The sequence below is a fragment of the Mesitornis unicolor genome, unplaced genomic scaffold (genome assembly GCF_000695765.1).
Source record: "Mesitornis unicolor isolate BGI_N332 unplaced genomic scaffold, ASM69576v1 scaffold15537, whole genome shotgun sequence".
Lineage (NCBI taxonomy): Eukaryota > Metazoa > Chordata > Aves > Mesitornithiformes > Mesitornithidae > Mesitornis > Mesitornis unicolor.
This window is the reverse complement of record NW_010198522.1, coordinates 3,747-30,286: the sequence shown is the minus strand read 5'-3', so window position 1 is coordinate 30,286 and position 26,540 is coordinate 3,747. Positions and strand designations below refer to the sequence as shown.

The following is a 26,540-nucleotide window of genomic DNA, read 5'->3' as shown; positions in this document are numbered from 1 at the left end:
GTCTTCTTGTGGGAACATTGGATGCAGTGCTGGATTCCACATCAAAAGTCGCCCCATTTCGCATCCTGCATCAGACGCCAGACTCTCAAGTCTACTGGTCCATTGCATGTGGTATGTACTGCGATTTACAAACTGACTGAGCTGATACAGTGAAAAATGAGGGCACGAAGTACGGGATCCATTTTTGGGTTTATCGTTTCACAACATTATTCATTCCCATGACCTCTAAACGGTTTTAAATTGTTTGCAAACCTGAGATTTACAGTAGTTCCAGTTTTTCAGGATGTGTCTGTGGGCTCTCCATATTACAGTTTCCAGTTGTCTGCTTTCTGCAGTAATCCATCACGTACTGAAGCCTTGGTGCTCTCTTGGAATAACAGAGGCACAATCTTTTCTTCTGTAAGCTGCAAGTGTAACCTGGCACAGTTCAGGACGATGGGGATGAGTTGGCCCTTGGGAGTCCTAAGTGTGCTGTAGGTAGGGATAACGGGAGCTGCCTATCCAAATGGTTTTTTTCTACATTATCTTTGCTTGTTAAAATGAGCCAAGTTCCTCGTTGTGGTCGGAGCTGAATTCTTCCTCATGTATGTTGCTCTTGTAGCGTAAGAACTTGTCTTTCTCATGTTGTGTTACTAATCAGTAGGAAATGGAAAAGAAAATTGACCTTGAGAGCAGTGTGTGATTTTGTCCTGGAGCATGCTTTTGATAGCGTGCGTGCACTTATTTTGTTGTGGGTTTGGTTTTGGTTTGTTTGAAGTTTCGCAGCTTTTGCTGAAAATAAAGTCTTAATTCCTTTAGGTAGGCTGCATGACTGCTGGGTGTCCAAAGAGATCTCCTTTCCAAAAGTTAAGAGGACTCTTCTGTTCTTGACACGCATTGTTGTTTTTTCTTCCGACGCATGGACTTCGCTTTCTATTGAAATGAATCAATATTGTCTTGTGGTCTCATGCTAAAGAGTCACTGTAGGGGAATGAATCTATTTCTTAGGCTTGTTGAAAACATCTATAATTGCAGTAAAAAAGAGCTGTATGAGTTCATTTTTCCATGCTTTAATTTTTTCTAGTTAGTAGTGTTCTTTACAGAAACAAGACTCCATCTAGACTTTTCCGGGCTCTAGGCCTTCCTCTTAGTTGCCTGTGGCAAAAGATGAGCTTTGCAGGAAATGTGCTGTTTTGCAAACACTTACATGCATGAGTAACTCCACTGGAAAGTGTTATGCTGTTGTTACTTTGGATTTTGCTGCTATTGCTTTATTGTGAGTCTTCATTGCTTCACCTTAAATGAAAAGTTGTGCCTCTTGCTGTCTTTTCTATACAGTTAGCTACTTCTAAAATACAGATTTGTCCTTTTAGATGCTTAGTTAATAGCTTACACACTTCATGTTGTAACGCTAATCTGCTTGAGTTCACTTTCTGCAAGGACTTGTCTGAAGGGCAGTAATCAGTGAGAGAACTGTTTAATAGCGATTTACTCTACTCTGCCCTGGTGAGACCGCATCTGGAATATTGTGTCCAGTTCTGGGCCCCTCAGTTCAAGAAGGACAGGAACTGCTGGAGAGAGTCCAGCGTAGGGCTACAAAGATGATCAAGGGAGTGGAGCATCTCCCTTATGAGGAGCGGCTGAGGGAGCTGGGGCTCTTTAGTTTGCAGAAGAGGAGACTGAGGGGAGACCTCATTCTTGTTTATAAATATTTAAAGGGTGAGTGTCACGAGGATGGAGCCAGGCTCTTCTCGGTGACAAACAATGATAGGACAAGGGGTAACGGACACAAACTGGAACACAGGAGGTTCCACTTCAATTGGAGAAGAAACTTCTTCTCAGTGAGGGTGACAGAGCCCTGGACCAGGCTGCCCAGAGAGGTTGTGGAGTCTCCTTCTCTGCAGACATTCAAAACCCGCCTGGACGCCTTCCTGTGTAACCTCATCTGGGTGTTCCTGCTCCGGCAGGGGGATTGGACTGGGTGAGCTTTGGAGGTCCCTTCCAATCCCTAACGGTCTGGGATTCTGTGATTCTGTGATACTGTAATTCATTACGTGTCACTTTAAAAGGGCAGCCTTATAAAGTTGAATTTGAACAGTCTGTGAATTGGCAGTAAATAAAATTTGAGGACTGCTGCTGAAGAAGTCAGAATTGATGGTGACAGGCTGTCAAAAAGGAATTTTGATAAGCACATTGGAAATATGCTCTGCGGAATGCCAATGCCATCAGGTCGGCCTGTGGGAAAACACAAAGGGTAATCTTCACCTTAGGGCTGAATTTATATCAATTATGAGCTGCATTAGTATACTTTACAACAAAAGGCTGCATAGTGCAGTTGTACTCTGTGTTAGAAAACAGGCTGTTCCTTCTGTGTGGTGAATAAATTGAAGAGACTACATTTTGTTCCTGCTGTTATATATTAAGGATCTGTAACAGTGCTTCTAAATAATTTAAATGTTTATTAAGAAGTTTCATCTTTACTGTGTCACATCTGTGCCTCTGATTCACAGCGTGACTCAAGCAATTAATCTGCATGTGTAGTCTGAGAAAAGGAATTTGTTTGCAATTCAGTTGCTATGTTAATTACTCTTTGTAATTTTTTTAAAGTGCTGTTGCAGATCCACCCTGTGTGATGCAGTCTAACTATTTAACCATATGTAGAACGATTTCCCTTCATTCCCAAGGTGACTTTAACTAATTTTGTGGAGTCCACTGAAAGTTATTTAGTTAGTCTTTACAAATTGGGAAAAAAAGATGATGATCAAGGTGTGTTCTTGCTCAGGGGTATTGATAGTGTGTGATTACGCTGAGTGGTTTTATTTGTGAGCGTTCCTGCAGAGGACAGAACTGCCAATTAATTCCTATTCTGTAATCCCTTTATTCAAACCTATGTAAATTCTTTGCCTCTCTATCCCTCTCTCCATCTCCCACCACCTGATGGGGAGCCACCTGTCTTTAAAGAACTGACGCAGCACTGAATTTGCTACTGTTGTTTCACGAGTATCATCTCTGCTTATTCCCTGTTACCACTCCCATAATTTGCAATTATGTGAAAACAGTAAGATGGATTATCACAAGCATTTTGAAGCTGGCCTACCACATTTCTCTAATTATAAAAATAGCTCATAGGTAAGAGTGTTCCTCTGTATGCAGAGTAAACCAGTAATCTAAATGGATTTCTGAAGGTTCAGGTGAGAGAGGTTTTTCTTTGCTATCAAGTTGCAGTGACATTCACCACATAGTAGGTCATAGCTCTCTGCAACCTAGACTGAAAAGCAAGGTAAAGTAAATAGAGCAACAAGGTTGACTTCTCTCTAAGGTGTTTGAAGATGCAGTATTTGTATTTTTGGAACATTGAATTTTATCCTGGTGATTAGACCGGGAGTGTTCTACCCGTGCTCTGCTGTTGGTCTTGGGGAGGTACTGCTGAGCTGAAGTCAGTCCAAGTCAGGCTTCAGCACTGAGCCTCACGGTGTTGGCAAAGCTGAGATGCTTCTGGGTGTAAAGGCTAGAAATATAGCTGCATAAAGGGCTTGAAAGAGAAAAACTCAGCAGTGCACATTTTTAATGTACACCAAATGCATTTTTAGTGTACACCAGAGTTGAAAAATAAATTTGAGGTTCGTAATTTGGACTTGCATGTATAAATTACTCTGTGAATTGGGAATTTGCTAAGTATTCTTTTGATTAATATTTTTAGTGAAATTATTAAAGCCTGTTCTAATTTCAAGTAATATTAACTTTCTCTTTCAATCAGGAGCCAGCAGAGAAGAAATAACAGAACACTGGGATTGGTTAGAACACAATGTTATGAATACTTTATCAGTGTTTGATTCAAATGAAGATATTACAAGCTTTGTCCAGGGAAAGATAAGAGTAAGTAACAGGCACATGACATAATTGGGAAAGGCTAAGTATTTTCTTCCTCTAAATGCATACAAATAATACATCCTCTTTAGAATACCAAAGGACAGCATCATCATGCTGCATACTTCTGACTGAGTAGTGTGTGGCTGTTAACTTTGACGCGCTCTGTTTTTCCTCTTTATCTGCCCCACAGTTTAGTAAGGTTGTTCAACATAAACTCTTCTTTGTAAATGATACACCAGAGGCCTTTAGATAATGGTCTTAAACCATGGATAAATTATTTCACAATCATTTTAAGGATGCCTGGGAAGCATACGGTATATTTTTCTGAAGGTGGAACAGTTCACTTCGTATACGCTAAATATGTAGCCCAGGAATTCTTGTGATTAAGTGACTTGTATATATCTACTTCAGAAGAGGAGACCTGGGAATGTGTGTCTGGCATAAGTTGTGCAGGCAATGTGGTAGATGAGTCTGAAATAGCACATTTGATTTATTAATTGTGCGTTGATCCTCAGACTATTTTTCCTGTTCTAAAACTTCCTGTCCTGTTAGGAAAATGCTACTCCATATGTATGCAGGTGCGTATATGACACCCACCCATATGGATGCATAGATAAAGTAACTGTTTTTTTTGTTTTAGGGCTTGATTGCTGAAGAGGGAAAAGGTTCTTTTGTGAAAGAAGAAGATCCTGAGAAGTTTCGTGAAGGTCTTATGAAGTTTGAAAAGTGTTTTGGCTTACCGGAGCAGGAGAAGTTGGTTACCTACTACTCATGCAGTTACTGGAAGGGCAGAGTGCCCTGTCAAGGATGGCTTTATCTTAGTACCAACTTCCTCAGTTTTTACTCATTTTTGCTGGGAGCAGAAAGTAAGTAAACCTTGATACTAAGCTTAGTCCCTTCACATTTTACTCTTTATCTTTCAGATTTGGAAGAATTCTTCCCATGTCCTAAGTTGGACGTAGGAAGAAGGCTGTTTTGCTATGTGAGTCAATGTCAACACAGAATAGAAAGAACTGCAAACGTAAAATATTTTATGGAAATGAGTACGCTTGTGTAACTCACTACACAATATCCATTAGTTTTCTTCCTCTCTATAAGCTTTAGAGACAAGGCAGACCCGTTGCAGTTGACTGTAACTAAAAGTTGTCCATCGTTAGTTCATGCTGAATGTTAGTTCAGGCTATGAGGATTACAGTTATTTCTGCACACATGGAGACTTGGCATTTCACGTGGTTGCACCACACACTGGTGATAACTGCACATATCCTTTTTCTCCTGTGTAACGTTAGTTGGAAATACTCAAATGCCTCTAATAGTGTGAGGTACAACTGCATTTATGTGAAAGCAGGAAAGCATAAAGAAAGCAGCATTCTTTCTAAGCTACCTCTCATTTGTAGGGGGAAATGCCATAGCTAGCCAGCACAGTTCCTCTAAATGCCAATACATGATCGATTTCCTTTAAGAATGCATTTATGTGAAAGCAGGAAAGCATAAAGATAGCAGCATTCTTTCTAAGCTACCTTTCATTTGTAGTGGGAAATGCCATAGCTAGCCAGCACGGTTCCTCTAAATGCCAATACATGATTGATTTCCTTTAAGAGGTCCTATGGTAAACTGCTGAAGTGAGGTAGCTTATACGGTGTGTTTGTCTGCAATTTGCAGTTTCACTTGCAAAGAAAAGATGTTGTAAGCTTGTATTTTCATATATGGTGTGTCTTTAATGTTCTTCTTTCTATAAAATTATTTCTAATGGAATTATTTTATAGGAGCAGTTTCACTTGCAAAGAAAAGATGTTGTAAGCTTGTATTTTCATATATGGTGTGTCTTTAATGTTCTTTCTATAAAAGTCTTTCTAATGGAATTACTTTATAGGAATTGTGAACAGGGTGTTTTTTGTGCTCATGAGTTTGTAGACCTTTCCAAGTAGGTTATCGTTTAGCTGCATTGCTTAATTAAATTTTTAATGCTGTCGACTTCTATTTTTTTAATATGAGGGTAGCAGCTAACGAAAAGTTACTCACATCTGCTTACGTTTGTATTTTCAGTAAAACTTATTATCTCCTGGGATGAAATATCGAAACTTGAGAAGACTTCCAATGTGATTCTTACAGAGAGCATCCATGTGCGCTCCTGTGGGGAAGATCACTATTTTTCCATGTTTTTGCACATCAGTGAAACGTTTCTTCTCATGGAGCAGCTGGCAAACTATGCTGTTAGGAGACTTTTTGACAAGGAGATGTTTGAAAATGACGTAGTCCTTTGTGACCCTCTGCAGATCACCAAGAGGTAATGTGTTACTTTGAGTCTTAGAGTGCACATCTAGGTGTGTAAGAACGTGCTTGAATCTGTTCCTGTTTAGTGAAGTGTTTAAGTATTTTGTTGAGTGGGTATATATAGATAGGTGTGGTCCTGCCCTTTGTTGCCTCTTCAAGCAAAACATTGAACCCTCCAGACTGACCCCACAGGTTATGGGAGAGCATGTTTTACTGTCTTTTCCCAAGGTATTTTTAGCTCTTGTATTTGTAAAGACATTTGACATTTATTTAATTTTTCTTTTCTCTCTCCTACCCTGTTTTTTGTTTTGTTTTTAATCTAGAGGCCTAGAGAGCCGAGCCCACAGTGAGCAGTTCAGTGCGTTCTTCAGGCTGCCCAAAGAAGAGACCTTGAAAGAAGTTCATGAGTGCTTCTTATGGCTTCCTTTCAGTCATTACAACACCCATGGCAAAATGTGCATTTCAGAAAACTACATCTGCTTTGCTAGCCAGGATGGCAGCCTCTGCACTGTTATCATTCCAGTAAGAGAGGTAATGCAAGCTGCAAGTTGGAGATAGTTATAGATAGTTCTGTGGATAGTTTTCCATTTGTGTAGTTTAATGGCAGTTTAGCAGATTTTCATTAGAATCTGCTTATTTTACATGATACCATACATTTCTCCCTACTCTGTGTACAGTGTAGGAATTCTGTTGATAGGTTTATAGAAGTACTTCCATGTTTCTGCTTTGTTCTCTGTATCCCCTTTCCCTTTTCTATTTCCTCTGGTTTCTGTAGCTGAATACAGGATCCAAATTTTTAAATACTTTTTTTTTTGTTTAAATGAAAAGGCTTATGTTTAATTCTTGAACTTGAGTTAATGAGAGATTTTAAAGATAAAAAGTAAAGAATTGTAGAGTCTAGAGGACCTGGAAGATTAGTAATCGCTCTGCTGTGTTTCTTTCTTAGCTCAGTAGTGCAATTTTTTTGCAGCAGTTGAGCAGTACTGTCTGCTCAAAGGTCTATAGGAAAATCCATTGACAGTCATCAGTAAGAAAGTATCACTGCCATGACAGCTGAGTAAGAACCATGTTGAAAGGGACACAGCATATTTCTATAGAGTACTATAGCTAGCCTGTGGAATAATTTCTGGGGGAAAAAACCCAAACCCTTCTGTATCCCTCTCTTGACTTCATGTGGTCTGGGACATTGCCACGTTTCAGTCTTCCAGTGTTAAAAGCTTCTCCTCAGCACCCAGGCATACTTCACAATAGCCTAAAAATTAACCAGGTTCATTAATTGCTCTGTAAAATTGCTCCACATTCTTTGTGTACATACTGCCTGACATAAGACATCTGACATAGCGGGGGAGCTGAGCTAATTTTCGCACTATCCTTGGTGTTCCCTGCACAGATAAAGCAATTTATTTCATCCTCTTTAAGTAGTCCTGCAAACAATAGGGATGTTCATAACCTGTGAGAGACAAGGAGAGGCTGTGTTAAAGGAGCTGGGTCTTACATCCTTTCTGGTGGATTGTCAGGCCCTCACTATTTGTTTGCCAGTACTGCAGTTACTTTATTTCAGTCATCTCTCGTTCTTTACCTATACCAATGTAAAAGCATCCGCAATGGCAGTCAGTCTAGCTCTTCATGATTGTCTCACTGGTACTTGCATTATTAAAGTGTATCAACTGCTCTAATCTGTAACTGTTCCACTGTGGCAATTAAAGTCAGCTCCAGCCGCCGTGTGTTATGACAGCTGTCTTTCAAAGGGTATTCTCCGTGGAAATCCATTCTTGTGAATCTTGTCATTTGATTATGTGCAAAAGCCGTGTTTTGTCTGCTTTTGATGGTAAGGAAAAAAGCAACAGCTTCAGCAGGTAGGAGGAGGCAAGATTTTCAAATAAGCTCAGCACTCACAGCTGGGAAAACCTTTTCAAAGACTTTTTAGTACTTTCTCAAAAATCTCTCCCATAATACTTAGTACCTCGTGCTAAAATAGCTCCAGACCACTGAGCTTTGAAGTAAGGAGCTTGTTACTTGCATTACTAGTTCTTGTGTGATGTTTCACACTGCCGTTTCATGTCTGCATGTATTTTTAACAGGTTTTTCTCTTTCAGAAGTAAGCTGGTAAAATTTGTTGCCTAATTTATGTATCCTTGCTTCTGTAGGTCACAGGGGTGGATACGACAGATCCAGCCAACAGAGGAGTCAGCATCAGTACCAAAGGAAAAACAGCGTTTCGTTTCACAGAGGTTAGAGATTTTGAACAGCTTGTGACAAAGCTCAGGATGAAATGCAATGCAACTTCAAGTCCACAACACATCATAAATACAGAGGTAACTGCTCTTCTACTTTTATCTAGGTTGTGTAGTCTTAAAAGGAATTTACATATCATTGTCAGTGTTTTTTTGTGTAGTGTGATACATTTATATTTAAGCCTGAATCTAGACACAAGATGGGTAACAGTGTCTGCTGTACCTCTAGATTTCAAACTGCCTAAATATTTTCTTTTTTTTTTCATCTTTAAATTCCCATGTTCACATCTCTTGCCTTCAGACCCTTCGCATTCAAACAGAAGTCCTGCAGTCTGATGTAAAACTGTGTAGCGGTGCTGATTTCTGTCAGCTGAGTCTTTGACTCAGGAAGTTGATGGAATGATTGCAAGGTTGTTTCTGGCTGTGAAGGGATCCACATGTGTAGTTTCACCCATGGCAAATAAAAAAGCAATGACAAAACAGCCCTAGCCAGCATTATTTACTGTAGTTGCTGTATCTCTTCCATGAAGATTTTCCCCTGGAAAAAAAATTACATAGAATCAGCTGGAGTAGCCTCTGAAGTGACAGTTGTGAGGTTGGAACAAATCAATGCCTTTTGGTAGAAAATAATCAGCGTATCAGTAAAATTTCTACCTTGAGATTTTTATTCTTAAGGGTTAAAAGGCAAAAATGAGTAATAAAAGCAAGATAGCGCGGTACCAGCAGAAATGCTCAGCTGATAAGGGTACAGTACAGCCCTGGGAGATCTGCGTGGAAAGATCTGCTGCTCAAGGGCATTCCCTTTTGGATTACCTTATTTCAGGTTGTATCTCCATTAACTTGACATACCATACTAGGTCATGTTCCTCTGGTTTTAAGGTGTGGAAAAATAAATAACTCTGCCCATACTAAAGAGAATATGTTAAACAATGGTGCTACTGTGAATGCATTCTGGTTTGGGTTCTTTGTTTTCCATCAGGTTTTGAAAAACAATTCATGTTCTAATGCTGATTGTGAAATGCTCTCAGCATTTCTTCATAGTTCAGTATATCGCTCCATTTAAATGAAAGTTTTTCTTTTGACTTCATTGGTGATAGATGGCCAGGCCTCCCTGTCTTTTACAGTCCTCATTAGGAATAGTTGCCCTTTCATAATTAAGTTTTTAGCTGTAGGGATGGATTTTTTTTGTCAAGTGCAGCCTCCCGAAAGCCCAGCTGTGCAGAGCAGGGATGGCTGTTGATCATTTATTTTGGAAGTCTGTATCTGGTACCTGTAACTTAGTATAATAAACAATGTTGGTCTAGAAGCACGATGGTTTTCAGTGTCAGCGCTGCTTCTTGAAGGATTGTTTGGCATTTATAACTACCACTGTTGCATTTTTTTTCTCAAGGTTGCAACTCATTCTGCCTCTGACGGTCCAAAGGATTTTGATGTGGGACCATCAAAGATGTGTCAGAGAGATAACAGCAAAACTGTCAGTACAGAGGCCCTCATGACTGTCTACCATCCTCAGGATGCTGAGAATCTAGACTCTAAAATGGTAAGGAATAAAATAGCGAACAGTTTTTGGAGTCTAATTGGAAAGGACTGAAGAGTATTCGAAATATATTCCAGCAAGGCTGCTGATTTCCTCTGGGGCTTTGCCAGTCTTCTTTCATCTGCATTTTCTATCTCTGGGGTCCGCAGGGTGCTTCTCAATGACTCCATTCAATTTTCTGCTCATCTGGTTTAATAATGATATGCCTTATCTTCATGGAGCTAATTCCTCCTCTTCCACCCCGCAGGGAAGCGCCGGGTCTTTGTTTTATGATAGTGAACATGTTTCATATCTGTCTGAATTGTCAAGATACAGAGTCACCACAAACTTTTTGGGAGCGAGAAAAATGTTATCGAGAAATTGACTTCCTTTCTTTCTTGCTTCATTCTTTTGCACTTCTGTCTAACAAAGTTACGCTCTGGAGAATGTTTCTCTATTTTTGCAGTAGGACAGATTCCTATTTTCTCTTTTGCATAGTGTGTGCAAGAAGACAGAAAGGTTTTGTTTTAAAATTAAGGTAGCAAAACGAGGTAAATTAGGATATGGGATTTTGTATATTGGAATTATCAGAAAACAAACACCCTTTGGGCAGGAGAAAAGGAAATCCAGATTTTGAAGTTCTACTTTTTATAGTATGTTGAACAAAAGCGGACAAAAATCTGCTTTTCTTTTTGGTTCCTTGAATTGCTTTCACAATGCTAAATCTTACTGCTGCATGCACAGAAGATGCGGTGGCAACGTTCACCCTGGCTCAGCCCCAGAGCCTCTCATGAGTTGGAGCACCTGATCATCAGTTGCTTTGCTTCAGAGAAATGGAATTTAGTTTTAGATGCATAATCAGTAGTTTATTAGTAATCTTGTACTTCACAAAGGATCTGTTTAACTGTTTCTGCTGTCTCTGCCTCCTTCTACTCTGCAGGTAAAATGCCTGGAACTTCAGTTTTGTCTGAATAAGGAATTTTTCCAGTTCTCATTCTGTGAAGCAGGTTTTGCTAACGTGGCAGAAGTTCAGATGCATCCACTATTATCTTCTATGTTGACAGAAATTGCTAGCTTGTAAAAACTTTCTATCTGCTTGATAAAGATTTTATTAAATGTAAAACCTATATGGGCATAAATGCTTTCAGCTGTAAGTTCCCTCCTGAACCCAGCTAGACTTCATTCTCCTGCCAGTTTTCCTGATTATTGATTCTCTCCTAGTGCTCTTTGGGGCTTGTGTAGATAAACTGAGGGAAGATTGCAAAACCGTGGGACAATAACAACACTGATGTCATGCCATCTCTCTGTGCTGTCCACCATTTATAGCCATTCTGTTCCAAATCTGGTGGCTAATACAGGGCAACAAAGCACGGTGAATCAAAAAAGGGAAGCAACCTGTTTTGGCTGTTGAGTTTCTGTGGGACATTATTTCATCTGTAACAGAGTGCACAGAATCCCAGACCGTTAGGGATTGGAAGGGACCTCCAAAGCTCATCCAGTCCAGTTCCCCTGCCGGAGCAGGAACACCCAGATGAGGTTACACAGGAAGGCATCCAGGCAGGTTTTGAATGTCTGCAGAGAAGGAGACTCCACAACCTCTCTGGGCAGCCTGGGCCAGGGCTCTGTCACCCTCACTGAGAAGAAGTTTCTTCTCCAATTGAAGTGGAACCTCCTGTGTTCCAGCTTGTGTCCGTTACCCCTTGTCCTATCATTGTTTGTCACCGAGAAGAGCCTGGCTCCATCCTCGTGACACTCACCCTTTAAATATTTCTAAACATGAATGAGGTCTCCCCTCAGTCTCCTCTTCTGCAAACTAAAGAGCCCCAGCTCCCTCAGCCGCTCCTCATAAGGGAGATGCTCCACTCCCTTGATCATCTTTGTAGCCCTACGCTGGACTCTCTCCAGCAGTTCTTGTCCTTCTTGAACTGAGGGCCCAGAACTGGACACAATATTCCAGATGCGATCTCACCAGGGCAGAGTAGAGGGGGAGGAGAGCTGGTACATTTTTATTGCTGTTAGCAAAGAACAGTTCCTAGATTTGTTGAAATGGAAGTATCTCAGTTTATCAGGAGAAATTAAGCAGGTGCCTATGGCAGTGAGGAGATTTTGCAGATCCCTTGCTTGATTTCATTGCGCCACCAAGGCCAAATACTTTTTCTCATTGCTTGTGTGTTAGAACTCTCAGGTTAGCACAGAAGAAGCTGCCATCACACATGAGCAGTCTGAACCTTCTCTACACTGTTCCTCCTGGTTGTCTTTCCTATTGCTTTCATTCAATGTCATCTTTTTTCCTTTCTCTGTTGATTTCCCTTTACCAAGAAAACGTTATGCTCTTTTTCTCAAGTTGGCAACAAAAAAAATTGGTGTTTTAAAATTGACCCAAGTTACAATAAGCAGATTTGTTTGTATGTATGTATCATACAAACATAAATATATACATATTTACATGAAAGTAGCTGAAAAAGACTCTTACAAGAGGAAGTTTTAATGTACCTCTACTTTTTGCCATAGGAATTACATTGAACGTGGATTTTTCTTATCTGTTATGCTGGCAATGCATTTCTGAAATGCCTCAGGAGAACTATGATGACAGAATTTGCACAGTTGTACCTTGCACTGGTTTGCTCTCGTACTGCTTTATCACTGCCATTCACTCCCTTTAAATCTCTGGTACTTTGTGGTCCTTTGATAATGATGTAATTTTTGCTGATGTGGTGCCAAAGTTGCAAATGGTTCAGACTAGAGGTAACAAATAGGGCTGGCTACCTACTGATTATACAAAAAAGTGTTTAACAGAATAGTGAATAATAAAACATAACTAATTTAAAATTCATTTAAAATGAAAATCCAGCTTGCATACAGTTACTGCTGTTTATGGGTTGGAACGGTTCTCAAGTGGGAAGTAAGACAAAAGTTGACTTGGGAATGGCTTGAAAAAGGTGGAAGGGAGCGATTGCTGTGTTAATACAGCAACAAGGGGGCATCTAGCGAGGTTAGAAGGTGGCAGGTTTGTCTGGGTTCAGAAAGCAATTTGCAGGGAATAATCTGCTGTGCGTTGTTAAATTCGGAGAGATTTCCTCTGCTGAGGAGGTGCCTGTGCTTGTGTTTGCAGGGGGATGGAGGAGGATTTTGCAGATGTCTGCTTGGCCTTACTGTCCTGTGACACTTGCTGTTGGTTTCTGTCTGATGGGATACTGGCTTAGCTTTACCTTTTGTCTGCTCTGGTGTAGAGATTCTTGTAATAATACACTTTAAAGAACAGTAGGTCACATAGGAGATTGCATTGTATGCCAAACCTACGCTGTGCACGGGTTAGATTTGCATCATGAAGCCCTCATTTCACCTGTCAATACTGATGCCAGTGCTGCTGTTTCCAGTTTATATGAATATAGCTGAGAGCAAAATTTGGTTCTGTTCTCTGAAACATGAGGAAAATCTTTTGGTGTGCTTAATGCCTGTGTTGCCTTCTGCTTTTCATAGTTGAAAGAGAAAATGAAGGAGCAGTCCTGGAGCATCCTCTTTGTCGAACGAGGACATGGTGTCAGTATGTTTCGAACAAAGAAGACTCGAGACCTGGTTGTGAGGGGGATCCCGGAGGCATTAAGAGGAGAGCTCTGGCTGCTCTTCTCAGGTACTGCATAGCAAGTATCATTGATTCATTTTGTGGACTCTGCTGTAGGAATGCTCTTGTTACTGACTGAACACAGGCTGACAAAAAATGCTCTGACCTCTGGCAATTTATCCATGTCTTTCTGAAGAAAGAGACTTCACAATGATGAATGGGATAGTTTTGTCTACTATTTTGGTTTGCATTGATTCATACTAAACCTGCATCTGCTTCTTTTACAACGAAGTGAAAAGTAACCATAAGAACACTTGCTGTTCCCGGGGACAGTCTGTTTCAGCAAAGCCTCTTTACTTGCTAAAAAGAAGCGCTTGTTTGTGAGACTGTGTTTCAGTTGTTTTGATTTAAGCTTTCTGAGAGGATAATGTTATCAGACAAAAAATGTTTTCCTGGCAGAGAATTTGGCCCCAGTTATTGGCAACTCTTTGCCATGTGCTGCTGCTTGTTTTAAAGAGTGAGATACATAGGAATTGCGGACTTTCTTACATAGATGGGATCTTTTGCCAAAACTCTTTGAGTGTGCTTTTGGGGCTTTCTTCTGTAGGACGCACCAGTGTCACAGCACTTCACTTGAGGAGATGGAGGGCCAGGGAATTAAGACACTGTTTTACAACACTTGTGTGCGCTTTCTATTCCCATTCACCAAAAGACTTAAAAAAGCAGCAGCCACAGACTTGATCAGAGTCATAAGGAAGCCTGTGTCAGATTAATGAGCTGCCTATGTTGAGGAGCCACCCAGGACCTTATCTGCTAGCTGTGCTCACTGTGTTCCTGTGGGCAGAGCTTTCTGCTGTTCCAGAGGATGTGTTTATCGTAACAAATGCCTTTTATGCTCTTCATTCAGCCTACTGTATGGTAGTTCCTTTTGAGGACATGTGAGCGTGGATCTATCTTTGCTAGTGTTCTTGGAGAGTTTACACAGGCTTTTATGCTTCTGTTCCCACACTGGTATCTCTGTTGCCATAAAATTTATGGAATTTAACTAGGTAAATATCAGTCCTTTGCCTGGTTTCTCTAATCTGTTTCCAGCTCTACAAACAGAAAGGTATTGTGTGTGCCAGAAAGCTTGGGCAAAATTGTAGGTGAGAGGAAGCTTCCCCCTCACCCCCAGTGGAACAAAAAGTAAGTCGAAATCACCTTTATTATGGAAAGTGACTCAGATTTCCTCCAAGCCTTATTTTATTTTGCTTTTCTGTTTTAATTTCAGAGTAGTTCCATTAATTTCAGTAGAATTACTCTGATGCATCACTGCAGTAACGTCTGGAGGTTTAAGAGGTACCTCAGTAGTCACCAAAAATTTTTATACAGACTGCAGGCAATCATGTAGGTACTTTACTGTTGTGCTCTAATACTGTCCAATGCAATGTTTTGGCAGGTGCTGTAAATGATATGGCATCCAACCCTGGTTATTACTCTGGGTTGGTGGAAAAGTCCTTAGGAACGTGCACTTTAGCTACTGATGAAATTGAACGAGATTTACGTCGCTCCTTACCTGAGCATCCTGCTTTTCAAAGTGACACAGGAATTTCTGCACTCAGGAGAGTTCTTACTGCTTATGCATACAGGAATCCCCAGATTGGATATTGTCAGGTACAGCAGTTTTGAGACTTTCAGCGTTGGTTGTCTAAATATCAGCTCATGATGGCAGTATGGTGGCACGTCATCAAATCAATCACATAAATATGTACTGGTTTCTTGCTCACTGGTTCCCTTTGCTTATTTCTTCACACTATGTGACATGCATTTTTACATTGAACTTGATGTGTTGATAAATGCCATCATGTCCACTTCATCGTGCCTTTGCATTCTTACTGGACTTCTAGCACTTGCAAATATTTTTATGTAGTTTAAATACTATGCTCTGTATTTAATAATATAGAGGTAAAAGTCTTATACTGGATTACAGCTGCAGGTTATCCTAGCACTCTAGAATTGTGCTGTACAGTGCCTTTGGAAGTACAGATTTTAACAAACTACATCAGTTGTGTTTTCGCCATCTTTCCTCATAAATGTTTCCTTTCCCATTTAATGTTACAGGCAATGAACATTTTGACATCAGTACTTCTGCTATATGCTAAAGAGGAGGAAGCATTCTGGCTTTTGGTTGCTGTGTGTGAAAGGATGCTACCCGATTATTTCAATCGTCGAATCATTGGTAACATCTGTCTGTCTTTTTATCTATCTAGAATTGAATATAAGTGGTCATTTGTTAACAGCAAATGTTCAAAATGAGCTGAAGGCTGCACAGCGGAGGGAAGCTGTTATATTTGGTTCAGTGTGGTGAAGCAGAGAATGGAAGCTACAGAGAATGTCCCAAGGCTCCTCCTTAAGCAGGAGTGGATGTGATTTTCAGATATTGTCATTACTTTAGGCATAACTACTCAAGAAGTAGTCAATTAGACTATTATACTGTTCTGTTGGAATTATAACTGCAATTCATAGTATTTACTTGAAACGTAGTCAGCTTAAATAAAGGGAAAAAAGTTGTTCCAGGTCCAGACGTACTCTTTGATCTCATACTCAGTGCCTGCAGGTGTATATGCTTGAAGAAAATCAGACATGAAGTGTCTCTCTCATTGTAGAGAGGGTGTATCGGCTGTCAGGAGAATCACTGGAAGCAGCCTCTCGCCCAGAAAAGTGCTAGCACACTTTACAGCATGCAGCAAGGCTCTAGACCCATGCGTAGCTTCCAGCACAGGGAAGGAAGCCAGTTGTTTCATGCAGCTAGACCTGCGTTTGCTTTGAAAACAAACAAACAGGACAGGGGCTTGATTTCTGGCCGGTGCTCTGACAAAAGTCTGCTTCTCTTTATTAAGACTTGGGTGGTGGTTTTGTTATCCTTTCCCTGCAGGTGCCTTGGTAGATCAGGCAGTGTTTGAGGAGCTCATCAGGGTTCATCTGCCTCAGTTGACAGACCACATGACGGACATGACTTTTTTCTCCTCGGTCTCTCTTTCCTGGTTCCTTACCCTTTTTATCAGTGTGCTGCCTATTGAAAGTGCAGTCAATGTGGTGGACTGTTTCTTCTATGATGGGATAAAGGCAATCTTGCAGCTGGGTCTCGCAGTGCTGGAATACAACATGGACAAGTTGCTGACTTGTAAGGATGATGCAGAAGCAGTCACTGTTCTCAACAGGTATCGGTGTGACTGTTTTTCTTGTGGGCTGTGTAGCAACTGCTGTAATGGCAAATAGATAAATCTTTCTGGGGCAGCTGAGAAGACATCTGGCCGAGACTTCCAAAGGCTTCAGAGGAACGAGGTGTTCACCTCAGGCCGAAATTGTGGAAGGGGTGGTGGGAAATTGTGTCTGGATCCTCTGAAAATCCTGTAAACCCATCCATGTTCTTCTAAAACCATTGCCAATCTGTGTAAAGTAAAAACAATGTGGTTTTTGCCTGGAATTTATATCAGTTAAAGAAGGAGGCTTTCCTTGATGATGATATTAGAGCACACAAAGACTGCTTCAGACATTTCAGGCATCAATTTACTGACGACATTTTCTACAGCTCAGTTCTTGTACTTTATGCTACTGGCTCCTCTGCTGCTAATGGCTTAAAATAGAAATAAGGCCCCCAAAAAATTGCAGTGAGGACAGTCATGCCCAGATGTTTGTTCTACATTAGCATTGGAAGAATAAATTCAAATATGCATTTTAAACATGTGTTGCTACCAATACTTGCATAGTTTTTAATTCACTGCTGACCTGTTGCTGCTGCTGTGACTGTGTATCATGGAGTATTACAGCAAAATGACTCTACTACGGTCTATTAAGAACTGATAAGAAGAATTTCCTTTTAGTGAGGTTTTTAAATGTTGCATGTTAAAATAGGGTGATGTGGAAAATGTGGTTTTTATTATGAGACCACGCAGCCTGGTATTTATTTTAAAACCTAGCTGTACTCACTTCAGTATTTAACACTTTAAAAAACCCCTAACAGTAAGAGCACATTCACCCAGTTTAAATATGTTAAAATTTAAAATCTAGCCGTGTGCTGAAATTTCAGTTTTCACTTGAACCAGACAAGCTGCTGTTTCCACTTAACACACAAGATTTTGATGATTATTATGGACTCCTTTTGAACTCTTGTTTTCGACTCCCAGTCTAGAAGCTCTACAGCCTTCTCTGGGTGGCTGGTGCCTGTGTTTCTACAGCTCTGTTACTATTACACCGTATTTGTGCTGTTCATGCTGATATTCCTTGCTGTTTCCCATTCTCGGCACGCTTTTTCTGCAGTAGACAGTGATGTTATCATTTGGTTGTGATAAACTTGTTCCTGCTGCTTTCCTGTGTGTTTGCTTTGTGCAGATTTTTTGACAGTGTCACTAACAAAGACAGTCCTTTGCCTCCAGCTGTGCAGCAGGGCTCCAACCTCAGCGATACAAAGAGTGACCATCCGAAAGTGGACATTACCGATTTGATCCGAGAGTCAAATGAAGTACGTGTTCTTGTGGGTATGTTTTCGCACCCCATGCGCTGTTTACATTGCATGGTCTACCTTAAAAATACTGCAGCTGCACTGCTCAAAACAGAGTAGAAAATCTGCCTAGAATGGTAGAAATTGGGCTCTGCATTTTGTTGAGCCTCACTGAAAACCTCATAGGTTATGGGATAGGTCTGGTTTTATGTTGCTTTGTTCTTTTAACTGCCTGAAATGTACTTGTGGAGTTCCCCAGGTTCATCACAGGCCACTTACTGCCATCCCTCATTCACCGTAATAGTGTGGCAACAAAGTGCAGCAGAAACAGCCCTTGCGTTTACTGATTTGGGACTGATTCCTGCACACTGCAGGTAGTGATAATACTTGGCATAACAACCCGTGCAGGAAACTGTGTGCTTGAGTAGTTTATTGTATGGGTTCAATGACTGTCTAGGTATGTGTTAGGTGAGGAAGACTAGTTATGATTTTTTAGCACTTTCTTTTCATTTGCAGGTTTGATTTTTGCAGCTCTCCCTTGGCAGGAAGTAGGTCTAGCTTCTCCTTTTTGTCCTCAGATTTTCATGAGGCCTTTTCTTCCTTGGCGTGATTTTTGTCAGGGTATTAATCCATTTGTAGATGGGTTTCTGTTCAGCTCGCCCTGAAATGAAAGAAAGAGAGAGAAAAGATCTGTTCACATTTAGTTGGCTTTTTTTTTTCTGTTGGCTGTCTTCTTTTATCCATATGATACTTTCTTCTTCCTTTTCTGATTCCCAGTCATATGTTTCTAGTGAAAGATCCACAATATCTCTCTTTTGGAAAAAATGTCCTGGCCTGGACCCAGGAAAGATTAACTAACTGTAATTTGTGTAATTTAGGGACTGTCTCTTTTCATTTTTACTGAGAAGAGGACTTTGCCTTTAGAGGGGTGACAGAGACAAGAAAATCCAAGTTCCTTTGAAGTGTCTTTATAGCATTAGGCTAATCATAGAAAAAGTCTGTGCTTCTGCTATCAGTAATGTTTCACAAGACTGTTGTACCAAAGAACCACGTTTGTAAAATCCTTTAAGGTTCTTGTAAGAAGAGGTGCAAACTATTATAGGTCTTTCCCATCATGGAGGGATCTCATAGTGAGGATGAATATTTGCAGAATAAAGAACAGAGATGGCAAATAACGAAGTGCTGTATATTGCAAGCTGAAGTGTGAGCTGAAGTTTTCACAGAGATGGAGTTGTTACTGAAAAACCAAGCAAAAGAAACTCGCTGCCTTCTTCCTCTGCCTTTGGAGCCCGGTGACTGGACCAAAGCAGTCTGATTTGGTATGGCTTTTGAACATGGACTGGGGCAGATCCTTGAACCTGAATCTCCCACTTCAGAGCTGACAGCTTCTATCTCATAGTCCCTTTTTTGTGTGTATATTTTTATCTTCAATTGAAACGGAATTTCTTCAGTGCTGGTAAGGGTCACAAACCCTTGTTTGGGAACTGCTGGTACAAAGCAAGAGTAAATTTCCTGCTTCCCATTTTGACCAGACAGTTAATTTCAACACAGTGCTGTTGCGGCGAAGGGTTTTATTTTCGTAGCACTGTGGAAACACAATAAAACAAATTTCACAATGGGATGATTGCTGCAATGGAGAGTTACTTTCTGCAGATAGGTCTGGTTACAAATCATGAATAAGTGAACAGAGATGTTCTTTGTGACACTGTTGCTTCGCATGGGTGTTCACAAGATAAATGAGATTAACTGAAAAGATACAGACTTGAATTCTAAAATTATGTTCAGTTTTGTGCCTTTGTGACACAGACTCATTCTTTGGCAGTCTAATCAGGTGTGAAGAAGTCCTGTTTAACTAGTGACTGGAAGAACGTGCAGCACTTTATCACGTTGCACTAATTCAGAGTTAGGTTATACATCTTATTTATATTCTTACTGAGGCCATTGCACAATTTCAGCGGCCAGAAGCCAGACCAGTGAATAAGTTATGATTCAGAGATGCAGTTTCTCTCTGCTTCCTCTTTGTTCCAAGACAGAACTGTGCTGGTAGTGGTCTTCACCGGAACACAGAAATACACTTCTGGGAGAGAACTCCACAGGTCATCCAGTTCAGGTCCCTTTTCAGCAGGCGCCCAGATCATCCTTGAAAAACATCTAATGTTGTTAACACTTCAACAACAGAGAATCTGCAAAAACTTTAGCACGTTGTAGGGTTTCTGTCCTAATACCCAGTGTAGATCCTTTTGGACGCTCATAAAGCGCTATTAGGACAGCCAGTTGCCGTTTTCTCTGCAATTCCTTGTGGCTCTTTGGTTGTTGTTCATCACTTACCCTTTCAGCTGTGATCTTTTCTTCTTCTAGATTCAGCACGATGAGTTCCTCTAACCTTTCCTCGAAGCTTATGTGCTCAGACTCTTCATGACCGTGTTGCAGTTTTTCATAACTTGTTTAAAGCGCACTGCCAAAAATGGCAACAAAGCACACTGAGGAAAACTCCCTTTGTCTTCCCCCACAGTGAACTAATCCCGTTTCTTCTTTCTCTGTCACTCTGAAATACCTGCCCTTTTAAAAGTTACACTGCTTAGGGAGAATTTTAATGCTCTAATAAATGATTTTTTTTTCCTCAGAGTTTCTGGGGTCATCTCTTGTGTCCATACCTGTGCTGTACTGAGATGCCAGAAAGACAGAAATATCTGCTTGGATGTGTCTCACAGCAGTTGATTTAATGGAACGATGCTTTTCTTCTCAGAGATATGGCGAGATTCGATATGAGGATGTTGAGAGCATGCGCTGCAGGAACAGGCTTTATGTGATCCAGACGTTAGAGGCTACCACCAAACAGAATGTGGTGAGTGGCTTGAAAGAACTAAACGCTTCCCTCTGATAAAATCTGTTCCCTTTTGGAAAATTCTGAGAAGAGCTACATTTTCCAGGGCCAAATATATAATTTTATATGCCGAAATCCCTCTCGTCAGCAGAGCGTCTGTTAACTGGGGTTTGGCCTGTGGTGTTTTCAGCCTGTGAATGACCAGCATGGCCTTCTGCTCTTGTTACAAGTAACGCCATCACAGACAGCTTCTGAAGCTGGCCTATCTCTGACACTTTGTGTTGATTGGAACAATCTGACCTGTGTTTCTGTCTGCTGTTGTTGATGCATTTTTCGTAGAGGCTTAAAGCACTGTGAAATGTCCACAATGTTATAGTAAAACAATTGCTCACCTGCACTTTTACTCTGGGAAGCAATCCCAAATGTCACTGAAGAGATTATTGTGCTGCATTCAACACGGGTTGCTTTTTTGCCTGTGGTGTGTGTGGGTGTCCAGTAATGCGGGCATGGTGTGGTAGCTCTTCAGCTGCCAATATCATCCTTTAAGTTCACACTCCTGAAGGAAGGTGGAGGTTGCACGGTGCTTCCTTTGCTTGCCTGTTTTCTTCAGTGGCTCGTCTGCAATAACTGAGGATGATACCAGTCTGTTTAACAGGCTTCTTTCTGTAGTAAATGTGGCTTGTAGCAACTGATACTAAATGCTGTTGGTTGTGCTAAGATGATAACTGTTGTATTTCATTTTACAAAATGTACATAATGTGAAGATGGAACCTGGTCCTGTAGATAACTTTACTTTAAAAAGCTGTGAACGTTTTTTTTTTTAAATTTAAAACATGAGAATTCAGCTTCACTGTTGAGAGCTGAATATGCATTTGGCCATTATAAAGGAAGCTCTGTGTTATATCATTATCCATGTTTGCAAGTAAAGTGACTAGCTTTAAGCACCCTTTTTTGGGGAGAAATTATTTCTTTCAGTTTATAATCTTCTTTAAATTGCTTTTAAAAAGAAGTTCTGTTTTTACTCCTCGTTGTAACATGCCAAAACCTGGAATATTCAAACAATGTCTTTCAGTGTAAGGTTAAGTCTCCCATAACTTTATTCTACAGGCTTATTCCAAAGAGGGAAGACTCATCAATCAATTTTCTCTTAATTTTGTTTCAGCTACGTGTTGTGTCCCAGGATGTAAAGTTCAGTCCTAGTGATCTTGAAGAGCTTTATGAGTTATTCAAGGTAACGTGCCATTTTCCTCACTTACTGAACTTGCTTCTTAATGGTGGACTGTGTTATGGGTACGAAACAGTTTTAACAAATTAAGGTGTATGTCAGCTTTAAATCAGATTACATGGTTGATATCCCACGTCTCTCACCCAGAGAGAGTTGTTGTTTCAGAAAATCTAACGTTTTCTCTTTCCTTTGCAGAAGGAGCACTTTCTTTCCTGTTATTGGAATGTAAATAGTCCTGTCTTGCAACATCATGATGCCAGTCTGCCATATCTTGACCAGTATCGGATTGATTGCCAGCAATTCAGGGTTCTCTGTCATCTTCTGAGCCCCTGGTCACACTGTGCAAACAGAGACTCGCTTGCATTGTGGACATTCAGACTGTTGGATGAGAGCTCCAGCTGCCTTATAAACTTCAAACAGTTCGTCTGTGTTCTTGGTATGAGAACAGCACACATCTGTAGCACATTCACAGGGGAACTCCATCTTGGGAGCAGTCCTGGAGTGTATCACCTCCTGTACCCTATATAACTTAGGGTCAAATAGTTTGATTTTTATCACGTGTTGTTAAATGCAAAGACTGTTAAATGGCAAGCCAAACGCTCAAAGTATATTTACAAGATTGGGAGTGGGAGCTACACAGTTTAGGTGAATGATAAAGTCCCTAAGTTATGGAACTGTGCTCTCATTTTCTTGTGTGTATTTCACCATGAAGTAGCTAACACAAAGCTTTACTAACTAGTGTTACAAACTTTCCTGACGCGTTAATCCCCTGGCGAATAATCTCCTATTTGAGGCTAAATTTAAATATGGCTTTTCCATCAAAATCCCATAAAATGAGGAAACGGTATGAACTCATTGCTCAGCCTGTTTGGTTGATGATAAATGTTTCCTCATACTAAGCCATCTCATACAAAGATAGTGCAAGATGACCAATGCCTTGTATTTCTGGGGAACTGAAAATTTTCTTGACTTACTACTCTGTTCCTTTCAGCCCGTTTTCAAAGCGCTATTGTTCAAGAATCAAAAATTTAAGAGAAAAAGCTAAGACCTTAGTGCTATATCGTATTTCTTTGATGCTGTGCTTTTATTTTGGTGGTGGTCTTTCCTCTGTGTAGGCAAGCCCCAGTTAAGCTTCATCTCTAATTATACTCCATGTAAGATAGGATGCATGTCCAGTTCCAACCTCCGTGGGTTGTGTTTGTTTAGGTTAAGAGGATGTTTGAAAGTTTCGGCCAGTTGAACAGACTGTCTTGCCTCTTTCCTCTAACAGATACCATGTATAATGGGAGTTTCACTGACAAACTCAAGCTTCTTTTTAAGTTGCACATCCCTCCAGGTAAGTGGGAGGCCGTGGCATTTGGGAAGGGCTGTTCCTGGTTTTTATCATCTTTGCAGGGTTTTTTTTTTTTCTTAACTTTCACTTTTCTTCCTGTTGTCACCAGTCCTGGCTACAGCACAGTCCAATAGCTGTAAGACAGATGCGTGTTTCTTCTAGAGTGATGTATTCTTTGGAAAAGACTTCATCTGCTCCAACACCATTTATTTTCATAGGGGCCATTTGTCTGTACAAAGCTTTTGCTTTTTATCACTGCTTTGGTAATGCTTGGAAGTCCCAAACCCACTTTATTCATTTATTTATTGCAGCTTTTACTGAAGTAGAATCTCTGAGTCCTTCCAAAGGCCATGATCTTTCTAAAGAAGAACTGATCCACTTCAGCCAACTCAGTGGTAAGCTCCCTGCTGTCAGGCTTTGCCTGCAGAATCTATTAGGAGGAATCTGTTAATTATCTCCTGGTGACAAATGGAGAGCTCTCTTCTGAAAATCAGTAAATCACATCACTGTTAACAAGAATCCTCTGCGAGGAGCTTCTGTAGATAGTTACGTTTCCATGAAGTAGTGTAGGATTTGTGGATAACAAATCTGATTATTGAATTCAAAGGCCACGGGTGTTTACATGGAAACAGGGGAGTGGATTTTGTCAGCATTTTTCAGCAGAGTAGGGAACCTGTTGCAGTGGTCTTTCAAGTGATGGCCATTTCACTTTTGCATTCAAGACACAGAGGGATAATATATATAATATTCCTACCTCAATAAATAAAATATCCAAATCCATAATTATTTTGAGGCACGTAAGCAAGTGTTTCAAAATCCTTTCCTTCATTTTAAACTGAGTTAGCTGAAAAAAGTTTTGTGGGGTCTAAGTTTATGGAGCTGATAAAATACTCTGTTTGGAAAGCTGGGTGGTTTTACTTGTTCAAGACATGAGCCATGAACATCATGAAGATTATTTACTTGATATAACTGATTGCAGTTTCCTTGGAGATCTCCAGCCTCATGTGACTTCTGTTTTCATAGAAACTATACGAATCTTACCATGTGGTTTCTTCTTGGCCTAATCTGGGTTGAGAACATAGGAGATGGTGAGGGTCTTGCTTCTTAAGGAAGATTTTGGTGAAAGGAAATGAACCATTGATCCTCCTTTCTCAAACAAACAACTCTTTCTCCTTTTTCTCCTCCTGAACTGTAGTTTCATCTGCTGGGGATGGTCTTGAAAGTGATTCTTTGAAGAGCAGCCCAGAAAAAGGTAAAGAATCCTAGAGACGTGTTTGGTAACTGTGTGTCTTTTTGGGGGGGCAGAGCTGAGGAAGCGTGTGGTGACAAAGTATACTGAGAAACATCATCTCTAGCGTAGTGCTAACATTATATCCACTTTTATAAGTATGGTCCTGGGTGGTATCAATTCTGGTCCTGTTTACTCCTTGACCCCACTACTCCACTGAGAAGGAATGACACTGAGGATGCCAGTTCTTTTGCTTATCATCCCTCATGGTAAGGTCTTAGTTCTTGTTTGTTTACTTTGGTTTTTTCCTTCCTTTTTTTTTCTTCTTGTCAAGTAGGTAAGGGGAAGGTTGATATTCAGGCATATCTGAAGCAATGGCAAGATGAACTTCTCAGAAAAGAAGAAAACATTAAGGATTTGCCAAGAATGAATCAGGTAAACTGTCTGGGGCTTATTTAAGTCTCTCTTTGATTGCAGTTTATCCTTTAAGTCCTTTAGTAGCTTTCTAAAGGATTTGTAAGATCCCTTACATTTCAGACCTTCACGTTACTCACTAGACTGTGTTTTCCTTAAACTGCTGTAAGTGTAAGCTTATGAGGAGAAGGACTTTCAGACACACTTAGGTTTATCAGGGCTGGCCCATGCCCATATTGCCATCAGAGCAGTTGTTGTCCCAGGTGCCAAGCAGCAGCAGGCACTGGGTTGAGATCACGATGTGCAGTGAGGCGGGACGGTTGTGTCGCTGTTCTCTGAACAGTCTCTTCCGTCTTCCTCTGTAGTCTCAGTTCATCCAGTTCTCAAAAACACTGTACAATCTGTTCCATGGGGATCCTGAGGAGGAGCTGTTGTATCGGGCCATAGCGGTGGTCACCAGCCTGCTGCTGAAGATGGAAGAAGTTGGGAGGAGGCTGCAGGGTCCCGCCTCACCAGTCGAAGGTGCAGTGGCTGTTACAGAGGTGCCTGCTGAAATCCCCAGCAAAGGGCGAGACGACAGCAGCTCTGAGCGGGCTGAAGGCAGCAGAGCACAGAGTTTGAGAGGGAACCATGAGTGGTCTTTTGCCTTTGAACAGATTCTGGCATCCTTATTAAACGAGCCAGTCTTTGTGAGATTCTTTGAGAAGCCTCATGACATAAAACTTAAAATAGAGAGTGCTAAAAATTTACAACTTAAAGCAAGAACCAGATTGTAATTTTCTTTACCTTCGACTCTGAATTAACCACACAAAGCGCTTACAAGTGAAGGTTGTTACTGTGGAAAGTGATTCTGGTGTTCACATAGGGAATGGAGTTTGAAGAGTTGTCTTTACGTAGCAGTAATCTGATATCTACTGTAAATAAAAGGTTTGAAGCACAATCACTTTCTTGCATTGTTCATAAGTTTCACTAAACAAAAAAAGAGGACTGAATAATAAACTGTCTTTACCATGTTATTAAAATACACACCATTGCTTGGAAGTACTGGATGTGACCTTTTGCAAACCTATCTGAATGGCAGCTATTGCAGTGCGTGCTCTCCAGTTCCCTTCCTACTGCTGTGATGAAAGGAATGACTTCCAGCCATTTTCACTTAAAAGAAGTATCGGCAGCTTAGTGATTGTCTTCCAGATTAGTTTAATTCGTTATTTCCTAACTGCTCTTCTAGCTCAGTGTATATACGAGTTCTCCCTCTTTCCCGTTTTCATGCCAATCCTCCTGCAGTACAGGTGGAAGGGATGGAAGCTTGGTCATCCAGGCTGCACGTGTGTGTATGTAGCATGGTGCTGAAACCAAGGGAGAGCAGTGGCTAAACGTTTGACCACAGGCTGGGTGTCATTCATTTTGCAAGAGGAGCCATTGTTGGCTTCTTAGGAACCTGTTGGAATGTAGAGCTTTGCTTGTGTTTGGAAAGCCCAAGCACGGCCCATCTTTAGCTGCTTCATAGCTGAATGCTGACTTGCACTGCTAGGGACAGATTGCAGTTGCTCCTTTGCCTGCTCCGAGCCCACACCTCAGCCTAGTAGTTATTCTTTCTTTTC

General features: G+C 40.8%; 1 protein-coding gene across 1 annotated transcript; it reads left to right on the top strand.

The window, feature by feature from the left end:
• Window positions 1–25,877, top strand: TBC1D8B (TBC1 domain family, member 8B (with GRAM domain); the record flags this gene model as incomplete). The annotated part of the gene is made up of 20 exons (XM_010189175.1): window positions 1–111; window positions 3,737–3,855; window positions 4,490–4,715; window positions 5,896–6,136; window positions 6,447–6,654; window positions 8,271–8,438; window positions 9,748–9,897; window positions 13,354–13,504; window positions 14,874–15,088; window positions 15,536–15,653; window positions 16,350–16,635; window positions 17,807–17,936; window positions 20,662–20,760; window positions 21,902–21,970; window positions 22,160–22,400; window positions 23,235–23,300; window positions 23,609–23,692; window positions 24,493–24,549; window positions 24,863–24,960; window positions 25,305–25,877. Coding segments are annotated over 20 exons (3,248 nt in total), but the record flags the coding sequence as incomplete, so codon positions are not given.
• Between the last annotated feature and the right edge of the window lie 663 nt (window positions 25,878–26,540).